The sequence below is a fragment of the Coturnix japonica genome, chromosome Z (genome assembly GCF_001577835.2).
Source record: "Coturnix japonica isolate 7356 chromosome Z, Coturnix japonica 2.1, whole genome shotgun sequence".
In the NCBI taxonomy this organism is placed as follows: Eukaryota; Metazoa; Chordata; class Aves; order Galliformes; family Phasianidae; genus Coturnix; species Coturnix japonica.
In genome coordinates this window covers 46,116,019-46,132,388 of record NC_029547.1, presented here as the reverse complement: position 1 = coordinate 46,132,388, position 16,370 = coordinate 46,116,019, and the positions used below count along the sequence as shown (strand labels likewise).

Sequence of the window (16,370 nt, the reverse complement as noted above, 5' to 3'; positions counted from 1 at the left end):
CATAGCAGGGAAGGCCAAAGAAGCCGTGAGGGATGTGGAGCACAAGCCTTGTGGGGAGCAGCTGAGGGCACACGGAGAATCAGTCCGGACACAAGGAGGCTCAAGGGGACCTTACCGCTCCCTACAGCTCCCTAAAAGGAGCTTGTGGAGAAGCGGGGATCGCCCGCAAACCGCCCGTGCGGACGCCGCAAAGGCCTCAGCCCCCGCACAGGCCTCAGCCCAGCCCCACAGCTCTCCAGCCCTCCAGCTTTCCGGCTCCCGGCTCCGCCTCCAAGCACCCACCGGCCCGTCCCGGCCCGTCCCTCCCCTTGGCCGGGCGGAGCGCATCGGGCCGGCTGCCGGCTCTCGGGGACGGTCGGCGCAGTCGCGAGCAGCCGGCGGCAGCGGCGGCGCCATCATGCCGCGGGAGTTGGAGCTGTGTCCCGGGCGCCGCATTGGCGGCGACCATCCCTGCTTCATCATCGCGGAGATCGGGCAGAACCACCAGGGCGACCTGGACATCGCCAAGCGCATGATCCGCATGGCCAAGGTGCTCGGGCAGCTGCTGCGGGCGGGGAGGTGGGAGCGGGCCCCCGGTTTCCCCCGGGAGGAGCGGGCTGGATGCGGGTGAGCGGCTGGAGAATGAGGTCGCGGTGGGAGCGACATAAAGAGCGTTTGGCAGCCGGCGGGCGGTGCTGGCGGCTCTGAGTGCGCCGTGCCGGAGCTGCGGGGGGCGGTCGGTGTGCCGCAGCCGGCTGTGCGGATGGGAATGGGGGCAGTGCCGGGCTGCAGGTGAGTGCTGCCTGCACGGCCTTTGCGTGTGCGGAATGGGGTCGGTTGTGCTGCTCCTGGGAGTGACCCGGCTGCGTTTGCAGGAGTGCGGGGCAGACTGCGCTAAGTTTCAGAAGAGCGAACTGGAATACAAATTCAACAAAAAAGCCTTGGAGAGGCCGTACGCCTCCAAACACTCGTGGGGGAAGACCTACGGGGAGCACAAGCGCCACTTGGAGTTCAGTCACGACCAGTACAGGGAGCTGAAGAAGTACGCGGAAGAGGTTGGGATTTTCTTCACGGCTTCTGGCATGGACGAGGTAAATACACCACACCAGCATGATGCAAGGTTCAGCTGTTGCATCTGTTGTGCCATAAAGCTCTTACAGTAAAAGGTCCACCTGGTGCTTGTAGATGTTGGGCTGGTAAATGAGGAAACTAGACTGATGTAGCTCTGCCTGTTTGCTTGTGTATCCTCTGTGGCTGATTATATGTCAGACTTTCCTCTATAAACTTTCCTCTACCTAATACTAATCTTTTCCCTATTTTTTTTCCCCCATTATTTCTGTTTATGAGCTGTAAGTTCATGTTTCTAAACACCAGAAATGTTTACGCTCCCTTTTCCTTCAAGATGGAGAAGGGTCTTGACGTTGCTGTGCTGCTCTTGAAACATGCACTGATTTTGTCAGTGAACTTTTGGGCAGTCACCCACCAGCCTGTTTGTTTCAGTGTACTGAAGTACAGCTCATCTGCTGCAGTTCACAGCAGTTCTCACACATTCTGCAGCGTGTGAGATGTGGTGGTAAAGTTCCGTTTCCACCTGTAAAGCCCTTTTTTGTTCTCGAGATGCTTCCCAGGCTTGTTACCTCATCAGTCGGTTAGCAGTACTGACATCGTTCTTTGAGCAGCAGTTTCTTCACGCGGCTGCTGACACTTTAGCAGTGGTTCTGTTAGCCACAGATCTTTGAGCTTTCTGCAGATGTTGCATAGATTGATGTAGTATTTGTTATCTTGTGTAATTTGAATGTGATCTGTGGAACTCCAGGTCCGTCAGGGAGGTTAAAATGTGCCTTTAATTGTATGAGGAAGTTGTGTGAAGTGACGTGTGAAGTAAATACAGAGACTACAGGTAAGTTCTTCATCTGCTCTGTTCCAGAATGTACCGGAGGTGGAACAGGATCCTGTTGAACCACTCCCTCTAGCACTGTCTCTACTGCTTGAAATTACATAGAGTGGTTGAGGTCAGTAGGGACCTCTGGAGGTGTCTGGTCCAGCCTTGATGCTCAGGCTGGGCCTGCTCACAGAACCCCTTATGAAAAAGCTGCCAATGTCCAGGAGACAGTTATCGCATGAGCAGTAGTATTAGATACCTTGTCTAAATGTTGTATGTCATCTTGTGCAATCTCCTTGGATTAAACCTATGGCTTTGTTGTATATCTTTATTGGCATGTTTTATATTTATTTTCACATATCAGTGATAGAAGGAAATCCCTCATAGTTTTCTTTTTGCCCACCGATAGTTTTTTGGATGCCTATGTAAGTATCAGAGTCATTTTACCTCGAAGGAGGAATGTACGCCCTACTTAGTGTCAACTTGTGAAATCCTTGGGTTAGAATAAAATTCTATCAACTTTCAAACTTGAAATATTTTTCTGTTTTTGATCCCAATGTTTTAACAGTGTGGCCAGGAGGTAGAGGGATAGAGCCTTATTTTTCACTATGCAAATGTGATTTTTGCTGTATCTGTACATTACTTATTTTTTGGAAGGAAACAGCAATATTTTTACTATTTTCCTCCGTAGTAGTAAGAGTACTTTGAAAGCAGTTTCAGAGATTCAGGTTTAGTGTTTGTAGAAGGCATTTTTACAACACCGTTGTTGTAAAGGCATCTGACAGAAAAATCCAGCCATGTTGTCAGTGTCGATCTTGAAATCTAGTCATTTGTCTGACCCAGAGTTTTCCTAACTGTCAGCCTTAAGACCAGTCTCTTGAAGCATCTGCTCTGCATTTATTTGACCTACCTTTCCTTCTCTTTTGTACCTTCTCTGTTCGGAACTAGTAGAGTTTGAGAGTTTTGTATACATGCCCTATTTAATTAAACTTTGCTTTTGCTATTTTGCAGGGTTGGCTTGTTGATGGTTCTTGTCTGTCCTTAACGCAGCTGAAGCAGAATGTTGAAAAACAGTGATTTTCATTTATTTCTTTTATTTGTTTTCTTTCAGATGGCTGTGGAATTTCTTCATGAACTGGATGTTCCATTTTTCAAAGTAGGGTCAGGAGATACCAACAATTTTCCATATTTGGAGAAGACTGCAAAGAAAGGTAAGCATCATCTTTTGAACAGTCTTTGCAGAGTTACAATAGTTGTGGGGGCTGGAGGGAACCGCTGAAGGTCACGGAGTCCAGCAGCCTGCTAGAGCACATTCACTTCAGCAGGTTGCAAAGGAAAATAACCAGGTAGGTTTTCAGTATCTCCAGAGAAGGAGACTACACAGCCTCTCCGAGCAGCCTGATCAACTGCTCTGTCACAATCTCAGTAAAGAAGTTTTTCTTTGTGCTCAAATGGAACTTCTGATGTTCTGCTTTGTGCCCATTTATTCTGTCATTGGGCACCACTGAAGTGAGCTTGGCCCCATCTACTTGTCTTGTGCCCATTTTCACTTGATCCCCTCTTAGCCTTCTCCAGGCTGAGCAGCCCCAGGTCTCTCAGCCCGTCCTCATAGAGGAGATGGTGCAGGCCTGTCATCATCTTTGAGGCCATGCATTGGACGTTATCTAGAACTTCCCTGTTTTTCATCTACTGGGGTACCCAGTCTTAGTAAACTTCACTGGCTTCACAGTGTCTCACCTGTTCAGCTATTCTATATTCCCTCAGTTTGATTTCCAGGAAAAAAAAAAATCACCAATCTTCCTTTTTTAGTTCAACCAAATACATTTACTATAGGAACATAAATTATGCTTGTGCAGATTTCTTAGGGATCGAAACTTGTAATCTTGGCAAAACCTTTATTTATTTATTTATTTTTTGATGGCTAGGACGCCCAATGGTGATTTCCAGCAGGATGCAGTTGATGAACACAATGCACCAGGTACATCAGATTGTAAAGCCCATCAATCCAAACTTCTGCTTCCTGCAGTGCACCAGTGCCTACACGCTTCAGCCTGAGGATGTCAATCTCCGTGTTATATCGGTCAGCGAATGAGTAAGAAGGGCTGTGTGCTTCTATTGCAATCTGTTTCCTGGTCATGCTCGAGTTTGCTTCTGAGAAGTGAGAACATGCATCGTGGTCCTCTCATTCATCATGGCCTCAAAGTAAAGTTATTAATTGTGTCCTTTTTTGGCAGAACTCAGATCTAAGGACTACAATAAGAGAGATTGCTGCTGGGGCTTTGCAGTTAAATACCATGAGACAGGAGTTGAAGTGTGAGCTTTGAAAAGGAAAGAAAAGGATGTGGACAGTTAGCTCACCTCTTGGAGGGCGTGTGGAACTGAGGATGTGATTCTCAGTTGGGAGCTCAACCAGATAATTTCATTAAAAAGGCTTTGTGTAAATATCAGAGCTGTGAGAGATTGCATCATAGTTTCTTTTGAAATTATTGCTTGGATGTGCCTGATACTGATGCAGTAAAATGTTCCCAGACTGGCCAATGTTCCGACATTTGCCCAGCTTTATGCACACAGTATTTGTTAGCTAGAGTAGAACTGGACGTGACCTTATTTAATTGCCTGTGGGACTGAATAACTCCTGTGTGTGCTGCTGAAAGGATTGCTTCAGGTTTGAAACATGGAATGGCGCATCCATTTTGGACACAGGCTAAGCTTAACAAGGTATTAGGTTCTATGCTGAAAATAAACTCCTCTTGCACAGCGTACAGCGGGGTGGGCTTTTAAGACCTTGAAGACTACAAATAAATTGAAAAGTGTAAGAGAAGTTGTAGAATTGAATGAGTCTTTCTCATTGTCATTATTGATAATCACAGTGAACTTCTCAGAACACAACAGTGTGAGCTTCTTAAAATAGAGTGGTTGGTAATGCAGTGTGAACTGTTCAATTGGAAATTCTTCCTGAGCGTTACCAACAGCTTGTTTTGTGGCAAGGTAACTGCTTGCGTCTTAAATGCAGTTATTATTGTCAGATTTGTTCTGTCTTTGAAATTGCTGCCTTGGCAATTGAGACCCACTCTGTCACGATTCCAGGCTTATCAGTCAGCTTTTCCCGACATCCCCATTGGCTATTCAGGGCATGAAACCGGCATTGCCATTTCGGTGGCAGCTGTTGCTCTGGGTGCGAAAGTTGTGGAGCGGCACGTGACCCTTGACAAAACATGGAAAGGAAGTGACCACCAGGCATCCCTGGAGCCAAACGAACTGGCAGAATTAGTGAAAGCCATCCGCACTGTGGAAAAAGCAATGGGTTCTCCAATCAAACAGCTCTTGCCTTGTGAAATGGCTTGCAATGAAAAGGTAAAGTTTGCTTTTGATTAATGGTCCGTAACTCCCCTGCAGAAAAACAGCATCCAATACTTGGGTTTGTAGTCTCAGTTTTTGCCACATTGTTTTGCCTCTTCACTCTAATTTTCCACTGCAAAGGAGCAGCACACGCACTGTTCTTATTGCACTGTAACTTTAATGCAGACCTGTCATTTCTTATCACGTGCCATTTCTGGCAGCCAGTAGCTATTGCAGCCAAATCAGAGCACTGTCAATTTTGAGTTCAGTGGAGTATTATGGATGTTCCCCAGTGATCAACTCTCTCAAGCAGTAAATACGTGTGAATGCATGAGCTGTGTTTACACAGAGCTAGAATGCTGGTCAGTCTACTCAGATTCCCTTTATTCTGATACTGGGAAACACCAGTGAGACATTGAATTTAGAAAGGATTTAAATTTTCCTATCAGCCTTGTTACAGTGAGCATTTCCATGCTAACTTGAGTGCAGTAAGAGATTAAGCAGCAAGGTGGGCAACCCTTTCCCAAGTATCTATATAATTTTTTTGTACATTTCTGGTATTCCGTACCTAGGATTGTGTTTTACTTAAATGTTCTTTTTGTTTTCTCCTCTGTAGCTGGGGAAGTCTGTTGTGGCAAAAGTGACCATTCCTGAAGGAACCATACTGACACTTGACATGCTGACAGTGAAAGTGGGAGAGCCTAAGGGATTTGCTCCAGAAGCCATCTTTGATCTGGTGGGCCAGAAGGTTAAGAGAACAATTGAAGAAGATGAAACCATCACTGAGCAGGCAGTGGAAAATCATGTCAAGAAAGTGAAGTGCTAAACCAAAGCCCTCCATTTAATGTTTTATGATGTAGGTCTGTCCTACTGCACAACATGTTTAAGTATAGCGACATGGTAGGTTAGAAAGGATCTAAGAAGATTAACATTTTCAGGATCTGTTCTGCAGGAAGTTTTTGCAGCTAGGGGATATAAATTATAAAAAGCAATTTTATTAGAAACTGCATAGTACTGTGTCTAGAAAATACCATGTTCTTCCTCTTCCATTCCACTTAGATAAGTCTTGAATTTTTGCCAAATCTCAGACCCAGGTCTGCTGTTTTCTAGCTTTCCTTTTCTGGTGAGAATACACTAATCCTAATAATTTGTCTATACTTGAATTGTTCTGTTGCTGTAAAGTCTCTCTGTTCTGCCATTTCCCTTAATCCCATGAACATAGGATGCAAATTCAAGTTGAATGCAAAGATTCCCTAAACTTAAACAGACAACTTTACACATGCGGTGTGATGGATTCTTTTGAAGATGTGTCTCAAGACTTAAAAAAAAAGTCTCAAAGAAATGGGTGGAGGGAACCTGCTTGAGGAATGGAAGCGGATAAACTCACAGAAGTGTGGCAGTGTAGAGATTAGTGTCTGTTCCTGTGATGCCACTCTTCTGAAAGCTAACTCCTTGAGGAAAACTAGGTTCCAACATGCATGTAGCTTCTTAAAGGCAGTACCAACAAAGTCAGTGAACTGGATATGTAGACAGCTCCCATATAAGGAGCTAGAAAAGGAGCCTTTTTTTTACATTTTCTAAGCTGAAAGGTGAGACAGCAAGCTAGATGGGGCAAAATGTACCCAAGATGGATCAGTGGAAGTAAGTTTAATCTGTGCTTCCAGAAATTGGCAAAAACATCTGTCAGCTTATTGAATCCTGGCATCCTAATAAATTCTACTGTGCAGTTGGCTTTCTCTATTTCTATGTGGGGACAGCTTCTCAGGTAAGAAGTCAAATGCTAGTAAAGATTTTGCAACCTCCTTTTTACCTGAAGATGCTGTGTTGGGATTCTCCTACCCTTCCCCTCTTTGAAACAGCTGAAGCTAGCTGCTTGACTAAGTCACCTCATTGACTGGATCAATGCATGGTTGCCAGCACTCCTCTGTGCACTCCACTCTTGCCGATACAAGTTCTTTTCAACTAATAAGTGCAGCCCCACTGCCTATTGTCTTTCTGCTCTTATCTTTGTCTGGGCAGGACGAGGTTAGCAGCAGGTATAAAACATTTCTCAACTAGCTTGATGAACACTGACTCACATTGGTGTTATCAGTTTGCATTTGTCTGACAGAATCATTTGCTAGTTACGGTTATGGTTATTGCTACCTCTTGGTCATGAATTGGTAAAATATCTTGAATCTTGATGGTGATGTTTCTGTGCCTGTGAGTAGTTTACCTTCAAAATGTATTCACTTCTGTAGTTCTGTCTTTTAACTGGGAAGAAGCTCTTTGAATCATGTGCCTGTGACAGTCTGTGAGTGCTGATGCAGTATGCTTGCCTTACATAAAGAAACAACTGTTGAATGTTTTTTAATGGCAAATTTTAAAAATAAATCCAGCTTTCAAAACAAGCTACTGTTTTTGAATTTCCTTCCTGCCTGCCTGCCTACCATACTGTAATACTTCACTTGTAGCCATGTCAAGTGAAAGCAGCAGAAGAGGATAGAGAGAAAAGGCTGGCTAAGTGATTAAGAGAGGCTGAATCCCCCTGGGGAAGAAAGGGTTTGGGACAGGAAGGAGCCCTTTGGTTCAGGATGGAATGCTGGTGTGAGGTGAGCAGGGACTTAGCAGCAGGAGAGGACAGGATCTGAAGAAAGATCTTGCCTTTGCCAGCAGCAGGGAGGAGTCAACAGTCTTTAGTATTTGAATCACCAAAAATGACCTGGCTTGCTTCAAGTGGCAGTGCTTGTTCAGGTGAACAGTACACCTGGTACAATACACTGATAAAAGCACAGACTCCAAAGACTTCCAGGGCTTAAGTCATATAATCACCTAAGTTGGTAAAGACCTTCGAGAAGATCACATCCAAACATCAAACTGGCATACCAAATCTTAGCACTAAACCATCTTTCCCATGGCCACATCCACACCTCTCTCAAGTATCTCAAGGGATGCGGACACCACAGTTCCCTGGACATCTTGTTCCAGTGCTTAACCACCCTCTACATGTAAAAATGCACAATATAAAATTTCAGCCTTCCCTGGTACAACTGGAGGCCTTACATTCTGCCACTTGGTACCTGAGAGAAGAGATGAATAACATCCTTTTTGCAGTCTTCTTTCACGTAGTTGCAGAGACTTATGAGGTCTCCCGTCATCCTCTTCCTTACTAAACAACCCCAGTTCCCTCTGTTGGTTCTTGTATATCATTTTCTAGTCCTTTCACCTGCTTTATTTTTTTGCTCTTCTCTGCACACACTTGAACAAGTCAGTATCCTTCTAGTGAGAGCACTAAAGCTGAATGCAGTATTGGAGGTGTGGTCTCACCAGTGGACAAGGGGACAGTTACTTCCTAGCCCTGCTAGATTTCTGGTTCATATTCAGCCACACCGACCAAAACTTTCCCAAGCCTGTGCTGCTATACAGAGTTGTGACCCAAGTGCAACACCCATATTTGGCCTCACTGGATGTCGCGAGGTTGGACTTTGTCCATTGATCCAGACTATCCAGGTCCCTCTTGAGACTCAATACCTTCAAGCAGATCAACATTCCATCCTAATTTGGTATTGTCTGCAAACTTACGGAGTGCTTGATCCCCTCATCCAAGGCATTGACAGAAATATTTAAAACTAGCTCAAGCACTCAGCCCTGGAATGTACACTGGTGACTGCACTGAACTCTGGTTACTAGACTGGGAAAAAGAATAAATCATTCACTATCCCTACAGAGAAACAGCAGATGAAAAATAATCCTTGTAAACTGTCTCTTCTAGTTTTATATTCATTTGCCTCTACCTAGCAACAGTTAAAGAGACTTTTGAAATAGGAAACAGTAATTTAAGCACAAGTGCTTCACTGACCTAGTATTTTCAGTGCATCTCTGGGTTTTCCACTTGCTTCAGTTTCTACTGAAGATGAACAAAACTGTTTCTCTTGCTTCTGCTCTTGGTGTGGGAAGAACAGGGCTGCCCAGAACCCCACTTCAGACTCTGTCAAAATAGGACCAGCTTGGGGATAGACAGTAAGTGTGGCTACAGAAGTGCTCACTCTACTTGAGGTACTTCTTCAACAGTCAGTGCAACTATTTGATATTTACATTCGATGATATTTCAAAACAAACCACTTAATTAAGTGTATTAATTATCTAAGTCTGATGTCAACTATAAAATTACACAATGTCTGTACTCAAAGACAAATTAACACCGTGCACAACTGTAACATCTCCAACCTCATAATAGGATGGAGCTGGAAGAAAACATCGAGGAAGACCTGGCAGTGGTTAAAATCTGAGTTTTAATATGCATTTCTTCAAACACTAACCAGATTTTTTCCATTTTACAAGTTTGAATCAAGTACAAAAATACAATGAAAGGCACTTTAGGTGATACACTGTCACAATTTATAAACAGGAGATCAAACTCCTCCACTGAAAATACAGGTAGATACTACAACTTTACTTAAAAACAGCTGATTTGCTTGAATTTCCCTGTTAACTTCTAGAAATGTCAAAGTTGAATCTTCATATAACAGAAAGTGATTAACGTAAATCACTACTACAGCAGATTTCATAGAAAAAAATCCCCACATGAGATAGCAAGCTTTATTTTACTTTGTTGCTTATGTCAGTTTCCATATTCCAATGGACCCTTCCCAGAGTCTCAAAGCTGGATACACTGGCTCTGTGAACTTGCAGCGGAAGGTGTGCAAATGCGTCATGCCATCAGTAACATTATAGAATGAAAGGATTCCGGCTTCATAATCCAGAAAAACGCCAATGCGATCAGGATCATCTTCTACCAGGAGAGGGATCCTCTCCCCCTTGTGAAACGCCCAGTATTCAAGATCAAACTTCTTAATGCACCAAGATGCTCTATTCCAGCCTAGTCGACAGCTTTCAGAGTCTCCTTTCCTGCCAATGGAAGGGTAGGCTGCACCAATCCACCACCCAGCTCCAGCATGAAGGAGGTCAACTTCCCAGTAATGGCTCCCAGAGAGGAATGCGTCTCTGCTTAGCACTTGCCATAATTTATCAAATCTCTGGGGACCACAAGGGTATAATATCCTCCTCCAGCTACAGCTCACTACAAGACGGTCATCAGACAACTTCAGCCGTGGATGAAGGCTGTCATATTCCCAGGTTGGTGATCTTGCATCTGCAATCAAAACCATAAATGTACTGGCTATGTCTATTGTGCCCTTTGAAACAGGCTCAACTTATATGCAAAAAGCCTAAAAAGGTGCCCACAGCTGGCAGTGTCTTGGAAATTGTGATTTTGCAAGGAGTAAGAGACATTTTTTAGTAGGAAGCACTGCACTGTCTATATGCAGCAGTGCTCTGAAGCCACAGTCTTTAATGCAGGTCAGTAAAAGACGTATTAAATCAGCATGTATGTGTTTCACAAATGAGATGAAGTATACAAATAGGTAGGCTACTGACACTGAGAGCTTCTGCTTATAAGCAGGAATGTTGGAGACTGCTATCATGATGACAGCCTAGGAGTTTTAGACAGCACTGGAGCAGACCCTTGGGTTGTGAGACCTCATTCCAGTGATACCTCCTTTGAAAAACAGGGTAGGAGTCTGTTTCACACAGTCTCCACAGCTCAAAGCAGAAGCATCATGTATGTAGCAAAGAAACAACCTACCACCTCCCAGATCTGCATTGCTACTAACTCTCAAGCAAACACAAATAAATTCATTGCTTAAGAAAATGAAAACAAAACAATAGCAAAGGATCAAACATCATCAAGATGATTGTTCTGAATAAAAACACAGGACCAAAATTCCACGTACAGAAACAAACATTTCTTTCCCAATATGAGGTACAGAAAATTGTACTGACTTCCAGGCAAGGCCTAATCCTCCTAAACATCAGAGCCATTCTAAAAGACAAGACTGTGGCAGCAAACATTCACTGGCTGTTTCAGTAGATGGACCAAGAGCGTTTGTAGCCTCCCAGCTTTGTTTAACCACACTTACGTTTTAAGAAAAGCATCCGATCAACAGGAGTCACGGTTTTCAGCATTGTTCCAGGATCCCTCTTTGAGGTGGCATTAAGGCTAGTGAATACATCTGGGCAAAGATGAAAAGGGACAGCTTAGGTAAGCATGTAAATGGAAGAAGATGGCTCTACACCCAAGTTTTTAAAAATAAAACATTGTGAGGGATTTTATAAGATGGATTATTTGCTTCTCTGTGTTGATGAATTCCACCCACATCCTGAGGAAGGTTGTGGAGTCACATGTCCCATGAGACAATCTGCAATACTTTTCCTGAAGAAGGGCCACTTGCTCTTAATGCTCTCCCCTTCATACTCTTTGGATAGCATGGAAATGCTGGATCCTAGCGATGCAAAGGAAACTACACAACCCAGCACAACCACAAGTAAGCACCTACCATACTTCCAAAAGCACACCACTATCAATTGGTAACAAGAGACAACTCCAGTTAGTAGTTGTAGTGCACCTCCATGGCATTATCTAGAAACTTCCCACTCATCACGCAGTGGCCATTCAGATTTGGTATTTTCCCCCAGCACTCTGCTCTACTGTTTTTGGCTGCAGCTCTCAGAAAAAGTATCATTAAAAGGGTATAATCTGATGGTCACTGTCACCCTGCTGGCCCATAACTCAGGTACTGTCAGGATTTCCCCATGTTTATGTGGCTTTGTGGCTCCATGTTAGGGAGCTCCTTGCCTTAGTCATACCAAAGGTCACTTAAGGATGAAATACCAGCTCAAAGAAGCTCCAAGGAGAAGTTGTTAGCCCACCCTTAAAGTACCAAAAAACAGATTATTATTTTTTTCCCAAATTGACTGGGACAAAATTATCACTAGGCAAATCAACTACATAAAGTGCCCATTTTTTTTTACATGTTTCCAATGTCTCAGGTCTGCCATGTATCCCACCAGAGCATTTACATTCAAGAGTATCTGTGAGAGAGCAGATCAGTTGTGTTGTACAGGTGTGATGGTTTAGAGATAAAAACAACATAAGTTCAACAGGAAGAAAATATCCACAATGAAATAAACTGACAGAGCTGGGAAAAACATCAGAATAACTTGAAGGCAAGAGAAAGATCTCTCTAGAATTAAAAGGGAAACAGCATAAGTTTCTTCATCACCAAAGCTATATCAACATTATACCAAGGCTGTCAAACAACAGCACACGTGCCTAAGAAGCTGATGTTTTTTCCAGCTCTCTGTTTATCTAGTAAAAGATCCTGCTCCTACTTAGAGACCACTTTTTATTTAGGAGAGCAGGAGAAAGCAAAATTCACTGTACTCTCCCAGGTATACCTTCCTTAAGCCGAACTTCTAGTGGTTTCCGTAGAATGGACTGAAGAAATTTCATAAGATACGAATAGTAGTTGAGTATGTGCTCAAATGACAGAGGTATCGGATGCCACTGTTCTGGCTGTCTCCTTGAATCCTGCATTTCCTTCTCAATTTCTGTGCATTTCTGAGGGCAGAAAAAGAAAATGAGTACAGTCAGCAGCATAAATGGATTCTTCCCTCCCAGCTCCCACACACACGGGCAAAGACAGCTCTATTGCTAGGTGAACTAGGTCATAAATAGTACACCTGGCTGTGCCATCTTAACAGCTCATTAGGAAAGAGGTGGACCTTCATCTGTAGACAAGGAGAAACACTGTCACCTCCAGTAAAATGTGGCTACTGCTCATGGAGACTGCGACTGCTTGCAGTCAAAGGAATGAGACAGCTGCCTCAGAATGCCAGAAAGGGCTGTCTGTCCTCAAACATTATTAGAAGGAAAGATGTGTTACAGTGTTAATGTTTAAGACAATCAAGCAGGCCTAATTCTTGTTTCATATATGCTTAAAAGTATAAAGAATCTCCTTTAGACCTAAAATCAATGCCTGAGCCTAGCAGTCCTAACATTAGGAACCAAACTGGTCCATCAAAACAGCAACAAAACAAAACAAAAAATGCAGTGAAAAAGACTATTAGTTGCAGGATCTACAGAAAGGATCTACAGAAGCCAGCCACTAGAGCAGTTTACCAGGGACTAAGAGGGTAAGAGGTAGGAAGAGGTTACTCAATACCACCTCCAGGAACTGGATAGGATCCCTGCACTGCTGTATCTCTCTGATTCGACGTGAGAATGACTCCAGAGCTGCAAGCTCTTCTTGACAGGACTGCACCTGCTGACCGTGTGCTTCAAGGGCCTGCTGAGTCTTTTCATCAATGACGCTTCTTGCCAGTCTCTCCTCTTCCTGAAGCAGTAACTGGAGCTGTGTCACTCTGTCCAACAGCTGCTGTTTGCTTGTAGAGGCGTGTGCCTACAGATGAAGCAGAAGAGTGGCTCCATACTCAACACTCCTTCCCTAGAGAAGAAGCACCCATCTGGGTCTTACAAGAGACACAGAGAGAGAAAAATGGCTCTCCTAGGAAAAGGATCACCCAGTACAGTAGTAAATCATGCTTTACCTTTAGTTCAGCAGCAGCTTGCTCTACACTCCTTCTGTTACCAGCCTGTTGCTCTTTTCTCACTTCTAGATTCCTCAAATACACTGTGAGGAGTTCCTATGCAGTAAAAATAAATCACAAAAATTACAAAATATAAAGTAAAATCTGTTTTATAACATTTGTTATATATATAGTTATATATAGTTATATATAGTTATATATAGTTATATATATATATAGCTGCGAGATATATATATAGATGACCCTGTGATCTCTTCCTGGCAGCCCCGGTTTGCACTTTCCAGCAGCACTGAGGAAGGCTGTCAGCCTTGTAGCTGTCTCAGCAGAACAAAACAAAATTGCTGGTCCAAATATGATCCCTGAGGCTACAACAACTGTGGAGACACATCTGCACCTGAAATCTCTGCAGCTAAAGGCCAGCAGATGTCAGCAGAGACTTCCTATGGGCATCCTGTTACACCTGGACTCAAGTTTTTATCTTGTTCACATCTTCTGGTCCAGAAGCCAGTAGCTGTTATCTGCCAACAGCTTCCAGGTGGACGGGCTGCAGTAAGACCCATCTCTGTGGTCGGTTTGATGGGGCAGAGCAAGTGTTCCCTGCTGTGATCAAAGCAATGCCTGATAGCACGGTGATGTCCCAGCAGCTGTTGAACGGGGCTGGAACAGCATTAGGGCCTTCTGTGTTTCTCCCTCTGCCTCCGCATTGAAAGGTTTGGGCACTGGGAGCATCGCACCCATGCTGACCGCCCAAACTGACCATGCCCCGTAACAGCACGCCCAGCATTACAATACAGAGCGGGTGTTGGTGCTCAGAAGCTGGGCGGGCATCGATCTGACAGCAGGAGGAAGTGAGTCTCTGCCCTGCCTCTTTGTCTCGTTTCCTTCCTCTGACCTTTTCCTTCTCCTTCGCCCTCTGAGCTATGTTTACTGTGACCCTTTGCTTTCGTCCATCTCTCCCTCTCCCCGCACCAAGTGGTGAAGCACCGTACAAGGCAGCGCGGCCGACCCGTCCGGCGGACCGACCCCACTCCTCACCTATGTTCCCCCGCGCAGCCCTGTAGCCCTCGGAGCCTCCCACCGCCCACAGCGTGAAACCCACATGCGCCCATCCCAGGCAGGAAAGGCGCAATAGAAAAGGCTCCGATCGGGAGCGGTTATTTGGCGGCGCGGCTCACCTGCTTGTCGCGGGCCGCCTGGAGCAGCAGCCGGGCATCGTGGCCGCGGTGCGGACCCAGCGCCGGGCAGAGGGCGCAGACACAGCAGCCGCAGTCCCCGCAGAACAGCTCCAGCGGCCGCCCCGAGTGCAATGTGCAGCCACGCGGCTCCGCTGCTGCCCACGGCTGCAACTGCGCCATAGCGGCACGGGCGGATGCGGGGAAGCGTAGGTGCGGCTGCAGGGGGCGGGCCGGGACGCTGTGCTTTCCGTATTGATAGGGAATTTGAGATTTGTGTTTGAAGAGCGCTGAAAAAGTAGTTGTTATTATTTTCGATATATTTGCAGTTCCGTATTCAGCCGACATAAACTCATCTTTTCAAATGGAATCTATGGAGTGGCAACCAGACATTCAGCTCGAAGAAATACCTGACCTTTGTGAGCCCGATCTGATCAGAGAAATGTATATCTCATTTCACAACCGCGTCTTACCCACGCCATTGCGTTCTGCCAGTGTGCACATTTGTGAACAGCTGTTTCCAAGGGTGAAGCAGAAGAAGAGTAACACTGTGTGTTGTAGCTGAGAACCTGCTCTTTCAAACAGCGCCATTGTGCTCTTTGTATGGGTTGCAGATGCCGTGGGAATAAATAGGGGGCATTACTTTCAGAGCGACCTACATATATTCAGCCCAGTACAATTCGGCTTTACTCAGTGTGGCCCAGGCAACCCAAAAGTTTGGACACATAAGATCTAGTCCAGCCATCAGCCCATCACCACCATGCCCATCAGCCATATCAGCAAACTCCATGGCACACCACATGGTGTTTTCCTGTTTTATTTCCATGAGGTCTGTGCTTGTGCATCACAGACCCTCTGCAGAGCAGCCCCACCTCTTTGTCCCCCAGCTGAAATTACAGCAGACTTGCAGAGGGCACGTTCTGTCCTATTGCCCGAGCTGTTAATCAGGATGTCAAACAGCACTGGCACAGCACTGACCCCTGAGGAAGGGAGCTGGCACCCAGCTGCTGCCTGGACTTTGCACACCTAATGGCAGTGCTCAGTGCCCAGCATTACAACCTCTGCTCTGCCTGTCCTCACTGAGGCTGAGGATGTGAATGAAGTGCAAGCCTTGCAGCATTTCAACTTGCAGTTCAGGAGTATCTGCAGCACTATTTCCATTTCACCTATCACTTTCACAAAAGAACCTGCTGAATTAGGCTCTCTCAGCTTTTTGATGGTTTTCATTGATTATTTTTGAGGGGAAAGCTACAGTAAAACTGAAATGTTTGCACAAACAGGAGAGGTTGGCCAGACACGGATACCACATGCTCACATCAGCTGTACTTTCACCCCACTGCTTTGCTGCTGAACATTATGGGCAGAGGTTGCTGTGCAATGGCTGTGTGGGGCTGCAGGAGCAGCAGGAGTCTGCACCACAGCAGCTTATACTTAGGTCAGCCATACAGAGGGATGGTTCCCCCCTACCCAAGTCAGGTCTTCATATAGATTCTGTTGAATTTATTCTAACAGAAATCACTACAGTGTGTGTTCCTGGAGCTCAGGGACTGTAATGTAACAAGGCACTAGAT

At 45.1% G+C, this 16,370-nt stretch overlaps 2 protein-coding genes across 2 annotated transcripts; one reads left to right on the top strand and one right to left on the bottom strand.

Annotated features, from left to right (window-relative positions):
• The first annotated feature begins 315 nt into the window (after positions 1–315).
• NANS (N-acetylneuraminate synthase) lies at positions 316–7,590 on the top strand. Its single transcript, XM_015849494.1, has 6 exons — positions 316–529; positions 855–1,070; positions 2,973–3,072; positions 3,787–3,941; positions 4,949–5,215; positions 5,817–7,590. Exons 1-6 carry the CDS (start codon positions 398–400, stop codon positions 6,024–6,026), a joined length of 1,080 nt encoding a protein of 359 aa, XP_015704980.1. The 5' UTR covers positions 316–397; the 3' UTR covers positions 6,027–7,590.
• A 1,863-nt stretch (positions 7,591–9,453) lies between these two features.
• On the bottom strand, positions 9,454–15,029 carry TRIM14 (tripartite motif containing 14). Its single transcript, XM_015849504.2, has 6 exons — positions 14,803–15,029; positions 13,628–13,723; positions 13,246–13,479; positions 12,476–12,638; positions 11,158–11,250; positions 9,454–10,331 (listed from the first exon to the last, which is right to left on the bottom strand). The coding sequence occupies exons 1-6, from the start codon at positions 14,980–14,982 to the stop codon at positions 9,796–9,798; spliced, it is 1,302 nt and encodes a 433-aa protein (XP_015704990.2). The 5' UTR covers positions 14,983–15,029; the 3' UTR covers positions 9,454–9,795.
• Positions 15,030–16,370: the final 1,341 nt, after the last annotated feature.